This window comes from Engystomops pustulosus, chromosome 6, assembly GCF_040894005.1.
Source record: "Engystomops pustulosus chromosome 6, aEngPut4.maternal, whole genome shotgun sequence".
NCBI lineage: Eukaryota > Metazoa > Chordata > Amphibia > Anura > Leptodactylidae > Engystomops > Engystomops pustulosus.
In genome coordinates this window covers 145,505,870-145,517,974 of record NC_092416.1, presented here as the reverse complement: position 1 = coordinate 145,517,974, position 12,105 = coordinate 145,505,870, and the positions used below count along the sequence as shown (strand labels likewise).

Sequence of the window (12,105 nt, the reverse complement as noted above, 5' to 3'; positions counted from 1 at the left end):
CTTCCTAAAGTCTAGTTTTATGGCAGCAATAAGTTTTTTAAGTGCAGCCCCCCGCTGCGATCTCACTTCATGTGCCTACAGAGAGTACAGCAGGGACATGGGGGTCTCCCTGTGTTTGTGTGGCTTCATGTACAAAGTGGGGGGGGGGGCACATTCCCAGGATATGGGTTTGCATTTCCGCGCCGCTTTGCGCTTTGTTGGGATATTAGTAAATGTGTTAAATCTGGACTTCAATGGGGTGAGAAGTGTCACTTTGTAAGGTTTGAGCAGAGTAGTAAATACTGGAAGCACACACACATCACTGGTGTATCACATCGTTTATTAGCAGCTTTATGAATACAGTACAAACAATTAAAGACAACGGTATACAATTACAACAATAACAATCATACCAAATGATATTATTAATCTGATTTTTATTGCCCGGATATGACATAGATCTGGGATATTTACTCACTACATCGATGTGTTTAGTACTGTATGTGCAGAGGACTGGGCACCTTTATTGTATGCAGACAGCAGCCTCAGGATAGCACAGCACTCTTCATCCTGTAACAACATACACAGGGACAACCCATCACATACTGGATAGAAAAAAAAGAGAAAGAAATACATGATGGATAGATAGATAGTTGTAATAATTACTTGCAGTTCATAAATAATTCATTACATTAATTAATGTATAATGTCATCATTAGGTTGCAGAGTAAAAACAAAAAAAAACATAGATAGGTAGATATAGATATAAATGATAAATAGAGATAGATAATACATAGAGACACATAGATATAAGATATATATAGATAGATAGAGATCGATAGATAGATAGGCAAAGATAATGATAGATAGATAGATAGATAGATAGATAGATAGATAGATAGATAGATAGATAGATAGATAGATAGATAGACAGATAGATAGATAGATGTAGATTCAAGAAATTATTTTTCACACTCACAATCTATAATAGAGTAACACATTTTCAGGTAGTTGGGTTTCCTCTACAGACAGTGGTAAACTTTTTGCAGCCATTGGATAATGTACAGATAAATAAATATGAGATGAAAAGATATATATGATATCGGTAGAAATAGAGATAGACATATGAACAAAGCTGGTCTCAATTAAAATTCCCTCTATAGATATTTTGCATAAAAGGGACCAGATAACAGAAATATGAGCGAGACATCGCTGTGCGCTGAAGACCATGTCCCACATTCCAGAATGGCAGTGATCTGCGCTCTGGATAGGTTATATCATCAAACAGTTTGTGTATATATATATATATATATATATATATATATATATATATATATATATATATATATATATATATATATATATATATATATATATATATATATATTCTATATCCACTTATGACTCAGCCCGAGTTCCTGCTGGAGATTGAGGGATTGAGTCCTGCCATAGAGATGATAGGGAAGCCCCCACCCCCATATATTTATATATATATAAGTAGTTTTCTGCATCTGGAGCTATGTGCTGGAGCTGTGTCTCTGGGAAGGCTGCTGGTAGCTCCCAGGGTCCCTGGTGCAGTGGGAGCCCCTCTTGGGTGCTATTTGGCAATCTCAGGCGCTCGCTATTGGTCAGTATGTGATCATATGCCTCTATTTCCTTCTGTCCCTCACTGGCACCCGGCCATCCCCCTTCAGCTAAAACCCAATCTCCGATAAACTACTAATAGCTAAAGCACTTGGACTATAAAACACAACAAATCATAAAGCCAGGAAGGACTGCAGCCTCCTCCCAATGAGTTCCTATTTTGTCAACTCCACTTTCCCGGTGACTCTGCCTGGTGGGCAGGAACCCTTCCTAGGACAGATCCCGTTATATTCCTCAGGCTATGCGGATCCTTTAAGACACTATTCTGCCAGCTATGGGGCCTCTGGAGTGCAGGACAAGGGATATGCTTCATCTTCCTATTACCACCAGCAAGCTAATGGAGCATACCCCCGGCCGGGAGCCTGTGACTATGGAGCAGCTGGATTTTACAGGGATAAGGAGGCTTCCTGCGCCATGTCCTCCCTGGACGAGCAGCACTACAACCAAGAGCAGCGCAAACCAGACTGTGCACACAGCAAACTGCTCTATGAGGAGCCCGAGGACCCCAAGTGTCCCACCACAGTGTACCCCTGGATGCAGAGGATGAACTCCTGCAACAGTAAGTGCTCCCCCCCTATCCAGGCCATAAATCAGCATAGCCCCAGCCATATGTGCTGTCTGCTGCATGGAAACTTTTCTTCCTCCTTCTTAACTTTCACTACAACTCCTCACATCCATACCCCTGTACAAGTCCACAAGTGTCATCACTGTACGTGCTGAGTCTATAGAACTTCAGTCCTATGTCAGCCTCCTTATATATCATCCCTGGTTTTGTTACATCGTAGCTACCCCCTATCTTATTACATTGTATCTAACAAAAGTTGTTGCATTGTATCTATCCAAAATTTCATCAACTCCATCTTGTTACATTGTATGTACCCCATTTTATCTACCTCATCGTATTACATTGTATCTACCCAAACTTGTTACATTGAATCTACCCAGGCTTGTAATATTGTATCTACTCCATCTTGATACATTGTATCGACCCAACCTTATTTTATTATATCTACCTTGTCTTGTTACATTGTATATAGCCCATCATTGTATCTACTCCATATTATTACATTGCATATAGCCCATCTTTTTAGATTGTATCTACCCCCATCTTGTGACACTCTCTCTAACCCATTGTATACTGTACCTGGTTCATTCTCCATTATGCCACTACTACCATTCCCAGCTTCCCTGTACAATGTCTGTTCCCCCCTCTATCCCAACTCCTCATTGCTCTCCTGTACAGTTACACTAGCCATAAGCAATGCTGTAAGTATACATTATGAACATTGAAGGCATGCACTTGTATCCTAATGAAAGTTTAGTGTAATGAAGCACTCCCAGATGATACTTTAGCTCAGTGACTTATGACTAGCAGTCCTAGAGTAGAGGATTCCACATTTGCTCCTGTTGTGTTAGTGTGTTGTGTGTATGGATGGACCTGCCGCCCATTAGTCAGGATATAAAGTGCTGGATCCATTAATGTACACAGCTTGTGGAGATCAATACATTTCATTATCACTTAAATGCTCAAATCTATTATTCTAACCGGTTGGAGCAAAGCAAAAGAATTCATAGAGAAGATAACATTAGTATTTACAGTCACATCCATAGCCACACCCCCATTATTTTAGGAAGGTAAAAATATATCTGCTTCTTCGTGTTCCTATATATTGGGACTTTATAAAACATTTCTATATACGTTTAAGTTTAGATAAACGTCAATGAAATATAAAAACAGACTATATATATATACTATATATATTTACATGTGTTTTAGTATATACATGCATGTATATCCGTTATTTTATCATTATATTAAAATGTTCTCACTATATATATCTTTATATACACACACACATATATATATCTTTATATAGCTAGCTAACCCTTGACAGACCTGCCCCCTGAACTATATATATATATATATATATATATATATATATGTGTGTGTGTGTGTAAGTATATATACCCACCACCACTACAGCCACAGCCATATGTTATACAGTGCCTTAGGCACAAACTACAAGCAAGATCTATAAACATCATTTTCTAATATATGTCTGTCTTTCCCCCTTCAGGTTCAGTATTTGGGCCCAGTGGAAGAAGAGGACGGCAGACCTACACCAGATACCAGACCCTGGAGCTGGAGAAGGAGTTCCACTTTAACCGTTACCTGACCAGAAGACGCAGGATCGAAATCGCTCACTCTTTGTGCCTGACCGAGCGACAGATCAAGATCTGGTTTCAGAATCGGAGGATGAAGTGGAAAAAAGAGAGTAAACTCCTCAACTCTTCTGTGCAGAGCGCAGGAGAGGAAGAAAAAGCCACCGAATAACAGGCGCAAACACAGCGCTATAACCGGGCGCTCTAATCCTTGTATCTTGAATAAATTATTATTATTGCACACAGGACTGGTAAAAAGAAACAGAATATCTGTATTATAACTACCTATATGTCTGACTCTGCAATACTGGATTAAACTCCCCACATACTATATATATATATATATATATATATATATACATACACACACAAGCACACATACTATATATATATATATATATATATATATATATATATATATATATATATATATATGTGTGTGTGTATATATACATATTCACACACACATATATATGTATGCACATTGTATATACATTCTATATTTATATGTGTGTGTATGTATATATATATATATATATATATATATATATATATATAGTTACACTGGGGTCTTGTCTAGCTGTTCCATGCACGATGTGGCATATATTGATTTTGTTGTCGGGTGTTATTATTTCCATGTCTACTGAAAACTCTAAATACTACCTAGAAAGTCATTGTGAAATGGTCATTTTTATTTTTATTATTGTTATTATTATTAGTTTTGTGTGTGTGGTTGTATCTTTTTTATTATGATTATTCTATAAATGTGTAGTCGGGTTGGCCTAGTGATCTGACCTGTCCATGACAAGGACCTCTGCTTGCTAATAATAGTGAATGGAATCAGATCTAGCCACAGTGATGTTATATTACAAGCACAAATAGTCTTATGTCTGTATTTTGTAGCTCACCACCCCTGGGAATTCCAACTGACCAAACATCCGTTCTCATTATAAAACACTGGCTGTGTTCCTGCACTTTCCCAACATGAAAATGAGAGAGGTACAGTATTATGGAGAATGGAGAAATTCAGGCTCCAGCAGCTCAGCCTCCCCTAATCCAATTCACTCTTCTAGGCAGCTCGTCTGGGGGATTTTATTCAATGTTGTGGACAATGAATACTTGTGGTTTATTTTCTCTGTATATTTAGCATTATTATGGAATCCAATAACTGCTGGGAATAAAACATGGCGTTTCTATAAAGATTGTCACAAGTCTGATTTCTTTTTTTATATATAAATGTGTGGATTATTTATTCAAAACTGTCATATTTCTATATCACTGTGAATAAAACTGGGTCGGTTCTGGAATATTATAATCTAATCTGTCATATTCCTATCCCCTCCATCGAATTCCATATTATTATTGCACATTTGTACAATGCCACTGATTGTGGCGATTTTTATAACCCTTCCAGGAGTGATAATATATGGTTGCTTTTATACACCTCAAACAGCAACATTTCCAGATGCTGAAGTGGATCAATAAATCTACAGACTGACACCTATACATGAAGACGGCTGCCCGACTACATCTATTTTAAATTCTTTGTTCTTCATGTTTTGCTTTTCTATGTATCCCGAGATTTTATCGTTCACTATGAATGTTTTATGAGACCTTTTAAATATGTATTTTAGACAATTGGATAAAATGACTATTATATATTTTGTTATTATTTTATTTTATTATTTTACATCTAATTGCTGCCTAATTATATAGAGAGTGAGACATCTATGTCTTTATTAAGAGCCAAAAATATGAAAATGGGAACATAATGGGTTATTTTCTGGGTGTGTACCCCCCCTGCAATGCTCCGTCTCGCCGGTAGGTGGTGCAGTCTGACAACAGGCAAAGCTCAGCTTCCCAATGATTTTTTTTTTTTTTTTTTGGAAGCTGTACATTGACTCGGGCCTAACGATTCTCAGATCGTCATTATTTGTAACCATAGAGCATGAATTACCTCTTGAGGTCATCAGTGAGAATTTACGACTGGTCAACAAAAGCACGTGATTTCCAAACGCACCCACACCCCCATATTTGGCCGCATACATAGCAAAAACGAAGTACAGTGCATTGCTATAATTCATGAATACATCATAAATCGTCAGACGCGGGGTGATCCACAAATCAAGGCTCCAAATTCACCCAAATGAGTTCCTACTTTGTGAACTCGTTCTCTGGGCGCTATTCTAATGGCCCCGACTACCATGTGTTAAATTATGGCTCTGGCAACAGCAATGTGAACGGTTCTTACAGGGAGGCAGGCAGCATGCAGCCGACCTCTTATGGTGCTTACAACTACAATGGCATGGACCTGAGCGTCGGCCGGGGGAGCGCTCCCAGCAGTAGCGCCGACAACAGCAGCAGCAGCAGACACCACTATGGGGACAGCACTGGAGGCTTTCCAGCCCAGGGGAACCGGTTCCGAGCCGCCTCCAGCTGCCCCCTCTCCTCCCCAGAGTCCCAGAGCCTCGGGGGAAAGAACGAGCAGATCCCGTCTGACCCGACCACCTTCACAGAGGTAGAAGAGACCAGCGCGTCCTCAGAGCCCGACGAAAGCGGCAGCACCTCCCGAGCACAGCCAGAGAGCAGCCCCCCCGGAGCGACCACCGCAGACGGACAGACACCACAGATCTTCCCCTGGATGAGAAAGCTGCACATCAGTCACGGTACCGCTGCGTTTTACTTTCCATTTCATTTCGTTTTCATACAGTCCTATACCCCATGCTGTATGTTAGAGTAAACTATACAGACCACTGGAGGATAGACTGCTATTTACATGTCACTTATATCAGGGCTCTATAGCCAGAATAAAAAAAAATGATTGCAATTTTGGTAATAAACTTGTGTAGTGTGGAAGTTCATTTTTAATCTGTTATTAGGCCAATTAATATAAGTAAATCCTTAGGATGGACAAGAGTGTAAAGGGAAGGGGCACAGCAGATTTGTGTCTGATAGACAAAATATAACACACTGTGCAATATATGGGGGCAACCCAGAAAATAGCTAAAAAAAATTAAAATATTTAGGATGCACTACAGGAAACAGGTAACGGATTTGTAGATTGTGGGGGCTGTAAAGAGAAGAATAGGAGAAGGGTTATTGTATTTTATGTGGGGGCAAGGGCAGAGGTATTGTAAATATACGTGGGTGGATGTAGGGAGAAAAGTAAGGGCAGGGGTCTTGTATATTTGATTGGGGCTGTAGGGAGAAGAGTAAGGGCAGGGGTATTGTATATTTGTGGGGGGCTGTAGGGAGAAGAGTAAGGGCAGGGGTATTGTGTATTTGATTGGGGCTGTAGGGAGAAGAGTAAGGGCAGGGGTATTGTATATTTGTGGGGGGCTGTAGGGAGAAGAGTAAGGGCAGGGGTATTGTGTATTTGATTGGGGCTGTAGGGAGAAGAGTAAGGGCAGGGGTATTGTATATTTGTGGGGGTTATAGGGAGAAGATAAGGGTAGTGGTATTGTATTTTTATGGGGAGCTGTAGGGAGAAGAGTAAAGGCAGGGGTATTGTATTTGTGGGGGCTGCAGAAAAAGGCGTAAGAGAAGGGGTATTGTATATTTGTGGGGGGCTGTAGGGTAGGGAGAAGATTAAGGGCAGGGGTATTGTATATTTGTGGGGGCTGCAGAAAAGGGCGTAAGAGAGAAGGTATTGTATATTTGGGTATATTTGGGTTATTATACATTTGTGGGGGCTATAGAGAGAAAAGTGAGAGCACAGCTATATACACTTGTGGGGGCTAGTAGATAACAATAAAATGCAATGCAATTTGGAAAATATATAGGAGAAATTAAGGGTTAGAAGAATAAAAGGCAGACTTCTTTTGGGGTAGGGAGAAATCGTAGACACAATGCAGATATTAACGTGGTGACATTTTTATAGATGCAGAAGGACAGTGCAGAATTTTGCTGGGTATAATCAGAGATGTGTAGAAAAGGGGAATTGTAGGGGACAGTCACATGCATACAGGTGGTGGGACACTTTGCTCTTATAATGATTAACCTTCTCCTCATGATGCAGATATGACAGGCCCGGATGGGAAGCGGGCGAGAACAGCTTACACCCGCTACCAGACCCTGGAGCTGGAGAAGGAGTTCCACTTTAATAGGTATCTGACCCGCAGGAGACGCATAGAGATCGCACATTCCTTGTGCCTATCCGAGCGCCAGATCAAGATCTGGTTCCAGAATCGCAGGATGAAATGGAAAAAAGATAATAAACTGAAGAGTATGAGCCTGGCCACAGCAGGCAGCGCCTTCCAGCCCTGACAGTAGGGGTAAGGATGCCAGGACTCTTAGCACCCATCTGGGGCACTTCAAGTGGCACTTGCTGGGCACCTCCAGGAGGACAATGGTGGCTGCTGCCCAGGATTCCCCCACCCCTTCATCACTTCTAGCTGTGTACAGTGTTTGTGACTGTAAGATACTGCTGCTTTGTATGGACTACATGGCATGTTCCCAGCTCCTCAATGTAATAACTTATTTAATAAGAAAATGTTGTTGAATGGTTTACAGGTGTCTTTCTATTCCAGGACAGGTAGGCTTCATTGGTGCACTAACCCCCTCCCCCTGTGCATTGTGTTCTTTCAGTGTCAGATCTGTGTTCTTGCATGGTAGTTTGGTGTTTGTATTGTTATCTTATGACAAGGTATTTGACTCAAGCTACTGTCACACCAGTAAGTGCTGGGGGAGTTAAGTGACATGTTTTGTCTATTGGCGGTACATGTATTGTCTGTCTGTCTGGGGATTTGCCAATCCATTGCTGTATTTGTATTAATAATAAAAAGAAATGTTTCTCTTACAGATGTTTCTTGTCATTGTATACCTAGTGTTATGTATACATAACATATATGTCAGTGTAGAACAAATATTAATCCGCAAGATCAATCAAAACGATTTCCCTCATTTGGGAAAAGTTCTAAAAAGTTTCTGTAAACTTCTCAAACCTATCAATACACTTTCACTCCAACAAGACAAACTCTGAAACACTAAGTAGAAATCAAGCCAGAGATGGGAAGACTTACCCTACTTGTGCTGGGCCTTCTGGAGGAGGCAAGGACAGGCTAACATCCCAATCCCTATTGCTATTTTTGCAGAGGCAAACTACACCCAAAGTAGGTATGACATTTACATGTCAAATGGCTACGGTTTTATCTAGAAGTTAGATCGTAAAAATGGCCCAGACCTCAGACAGATACCCCCTCACTGGCTCTCAAAAGTCACGTGAGCTCCATAAACTTAGGTTTATGGTTTTAGGGAGTTGACAATGTACAATATATTTCACATTCTCCACAATGTTAAGTGACAGTTTAACTGTGGCTGGTGAGGGACTGAGCCAGGAGGAGGATAGCAGCAGAGGAGCAGCTACAGGGAATGGCACACACACTGCAGGGCTGCTGCTCACAAGATCTGGCGACAACAAGTAAGTTTTACATCCCAGACCTTCCAGATTGTGTCACGATATTATCATAATAACCTGCTGCAGAAAAATGTCGCATATGTCACGAGATGTCGCAAATATTCAATAGCAGGGATGGTGATGGATGATGCTGCTAAAAGCAGAATTGTCTGAAAGTGTGTGGATTGTTAGTAGACAAGGATCGATCATTGTGTGGGTTCTACATTGCATGAACGATAAATAGATATGTAAAATGTTATGATCATTAAACCAAGAATGTATAATCATAATAATTATTACATTATAACAATAATATAATATTTATGGATGACGTTAGAATCACTGTTTTGCAAAATGATGGAATGTTGTGTCGCAGACATAGATGAAATATAAATGAGATATATATGAAATAATTACTTTTTAGATAATAATTTTAGAATGATATTTAGATAGGAAGAAAGAAATTTAAATAACGAGGATTGGATCGTGAATTTTCATGTCTATGGGTCAAGAATTATTTTTTTCGTTTTATTGCACATAAATTGCACTATAAATAGTTTAGTCGATATAGATCGAATGTCCCGATAAGATTTTGGCCCATATCATGATAATAAATGAATGATTTTACCAAAAGAAATTATATATATATATATATATATATATATATATATATATATATATATATATATATATATAATCTGTTGTGGCTTCAGTCCTGTTCCCAAAGTTCACCTCACTGCATGTCATGAGAAATGGATTTAGTAGGGAATTACAGATGACGAATCATCTATGAGGGTCGTTCAGCGAGTCAAATTACAATGGGAATACTGTGCTAAAATTGTTGAATGCACCAAGCTTCTGCAGGTTTTTTTTCCCCATGTGTTTTTCCTTTAGTTTAATAGATACAATCATGGACAGTCACACATTGAGGGTCCTAACCCTCTGACTGCAGATGATTGCGGCAAAGATTGCAGGATGAGGGGAGTCAATGGGGGGGGGCACAGATCTGAAGGTGCACTGCTCCATAAGGATGGTGTGCTGTAGAATAAACAGGAAAGAAAGGATATGGCTGGACAGACACAAAAGATTTTCACTATTTGTTTCCTCTTTTGTTCAGAGCAGATTTTTTAAAAATCTGTCTAAATAAAGGTGATTTATTTTATAGCCAGGAAGAGATTTAATCCTACAAAAATTGTGTGTGTATATTCGTTTATGCGAATATTTTTCTCTTCTTTATTGCCTGAAGCTTTGCATGGGTAGTAAAGATTGCACTATTTCTGGTATAGTGACTAAGGGGCAGCACTGCAGTGATGGGCACACTGGCACTGCAGCAGATCATTGCACTTTTCACCCCTGTAGTACCCTGAACCCTCCTTCACCTTTCCTCCATCATCATTCTGCTGAGAATTAACATTTCTATAATTACCAAACTATCCCTTTAATGTGGGGAAGTTTGTGGAGTGCAATGTTTTATTTGCTGGTAAGTAAGTAGGTGATGGAAATCTGCTAAGCGATTTAATTAGGAATATCAAATGAAAAGCAAAGGGGGCACAAATGAGCTGCTATTCTAAACGATTAAATCGCCATTTTGGCAGGATAATGGGGTTTGCATTGTGAATGGGAGAAGCTTTGCACATACCCCATCAATTATTCATAGAGAGAGGGATCATTGCGAGGTCAGCAGTCTGGTGCAGAGAACAGAACCAACCAGAGCTCACCCTCCTCTGCCCAAGCTCCAAGACAGGACCCTGACACTATATATCCCAGCACAATATTCATTTTACCAAGGCTGAAGGCATGGGAAATGCCCAACGTATTCTTATGGATCAGTACAATTCCAGTATCCATCTCTCTTATGCACAGTCCAGGTCACAGCAAGTTACCCCTTCCCTCCACAAAATAAAATCAGGCACTCTTTACTTGGTGACCCTGTATAAAGAGGCTAAGTTCAATGCAGTCATGCTTATTATGTCTGCAGATTGAGGGACTTGTAGTACCCTATAGTGACCAGCAGAGCCCGCTTTAGACCAGGTTCACAGACAGTATGACCACCAGGATGATTCTTCCACCTTAAAATCATCCTAAATCCTTTACTTATCCATGTTATATTTGATTCATGGGATACTGTAAAAAAATGATATCAGTAAAATTATTGCATCTAAATAGGATGTAATATAACAATTTCCTTTTTAGAAGTGAGATAGCTGCAGATTACAGCAGACAACCCTGTTAGGTTTAGGCATATTAATATACAGTTACAAAACATTTCTCAGCAGTTCTTACATAAAGGATCAAGAGGAAGATGATAGGATAAAATACAGTCCTTCTGCCTCAGCCCCAGGGCAGCCTGACAGCTTCTTGTTAGCACCATATTATGGTCCTTGAGGTCAAGAAGTGGAGGGTCAAAAGTTTAGGTATGTAATTCACTGCTACACTGATCTATAGATCCACTGCACTACAGCAGATTCCAGCTTCTTCTGTTAAGGAAAAGCTGCTTCAAAGCTGGGGCATTTGTGATATTCATCTGATACATATCAAACAAATATGCCAATGAGATGACACTCCTTATCCATAGATATAATCATATAGATTGTACAGAAATTAAATAGTGAACACTCAGTGCAGCGGCTTAATGATATTCAGTAAGTACAGGATTGATGACATTACACTATAATTACACCATAGATAGATAGACATGTACAATAAGGAGAAAGCAAAAATGCAATCACCCCAGTACCCAACTCTCCGTACTACATTACTAATATGTACCGTGCAATATTGGATAATAATGACATAAGTATTTTCTACACTCAGCAGATTGTATTTAATACAATATATCTGCAGATCCTTAAGTGTATAGCTGGAACACTGCACCTACTGTAATAATAAAGATTACACAGGGCAGACTACATTGGAGAATTTCT

At 39.6% G+C, this 12,105-nt stretch overlaps 2 protein-coding genes across 2 annotated transcripts in view; both read left to right on the top strand.

Annotated features, from left to right (window-relative positions):
* The window catches only part of HOXB6 (homeobox B6), a 6,765-nt gene extending 2,628 nt beyond the window's left edge, over positions 1-4,137 (top strand). The window contains exons 2-3 of the mRNA XM_072111636.1: positions 1,674-2,182; positions 3,702-4,137. Of these exons, the coding sequence (XP_071967737.1) occupies positions 1,771-2,182; positions 3,702-3,958 (669 nt within the window). The 5' untranslated portion in view covers positions 1,674-1,770 and the 3' untranslated portion in view covers positions 3,959-4,137. The remainder of the gene's footprint in view (positions 1-1,673; positions 2,183-3,701) is intronic.
* A 1,676-nt stretch (positions 4,138-5,813) lies between these two features.
* On the top strand, positions 5,814-8,540 carry HOXB5 (homeobox B5). The gene is made up of 2 exons (XM_072113662.1): positions 5,814-6,452; positions 7,805-8,540. Exons 1-2 carry the CDS (start codon positions 5,933-5,935, stop codon positions 8,050-8,052), a joined length of 768 nt encoding a protein of 255 aa, XP_071969763.1. The 5' UTR covers positions 5,814-5,932; the 3' UTR covers positions 8,053-8,540.
* Positions 8,541-12,105: the final 3,565 nt, after the last annotated feature.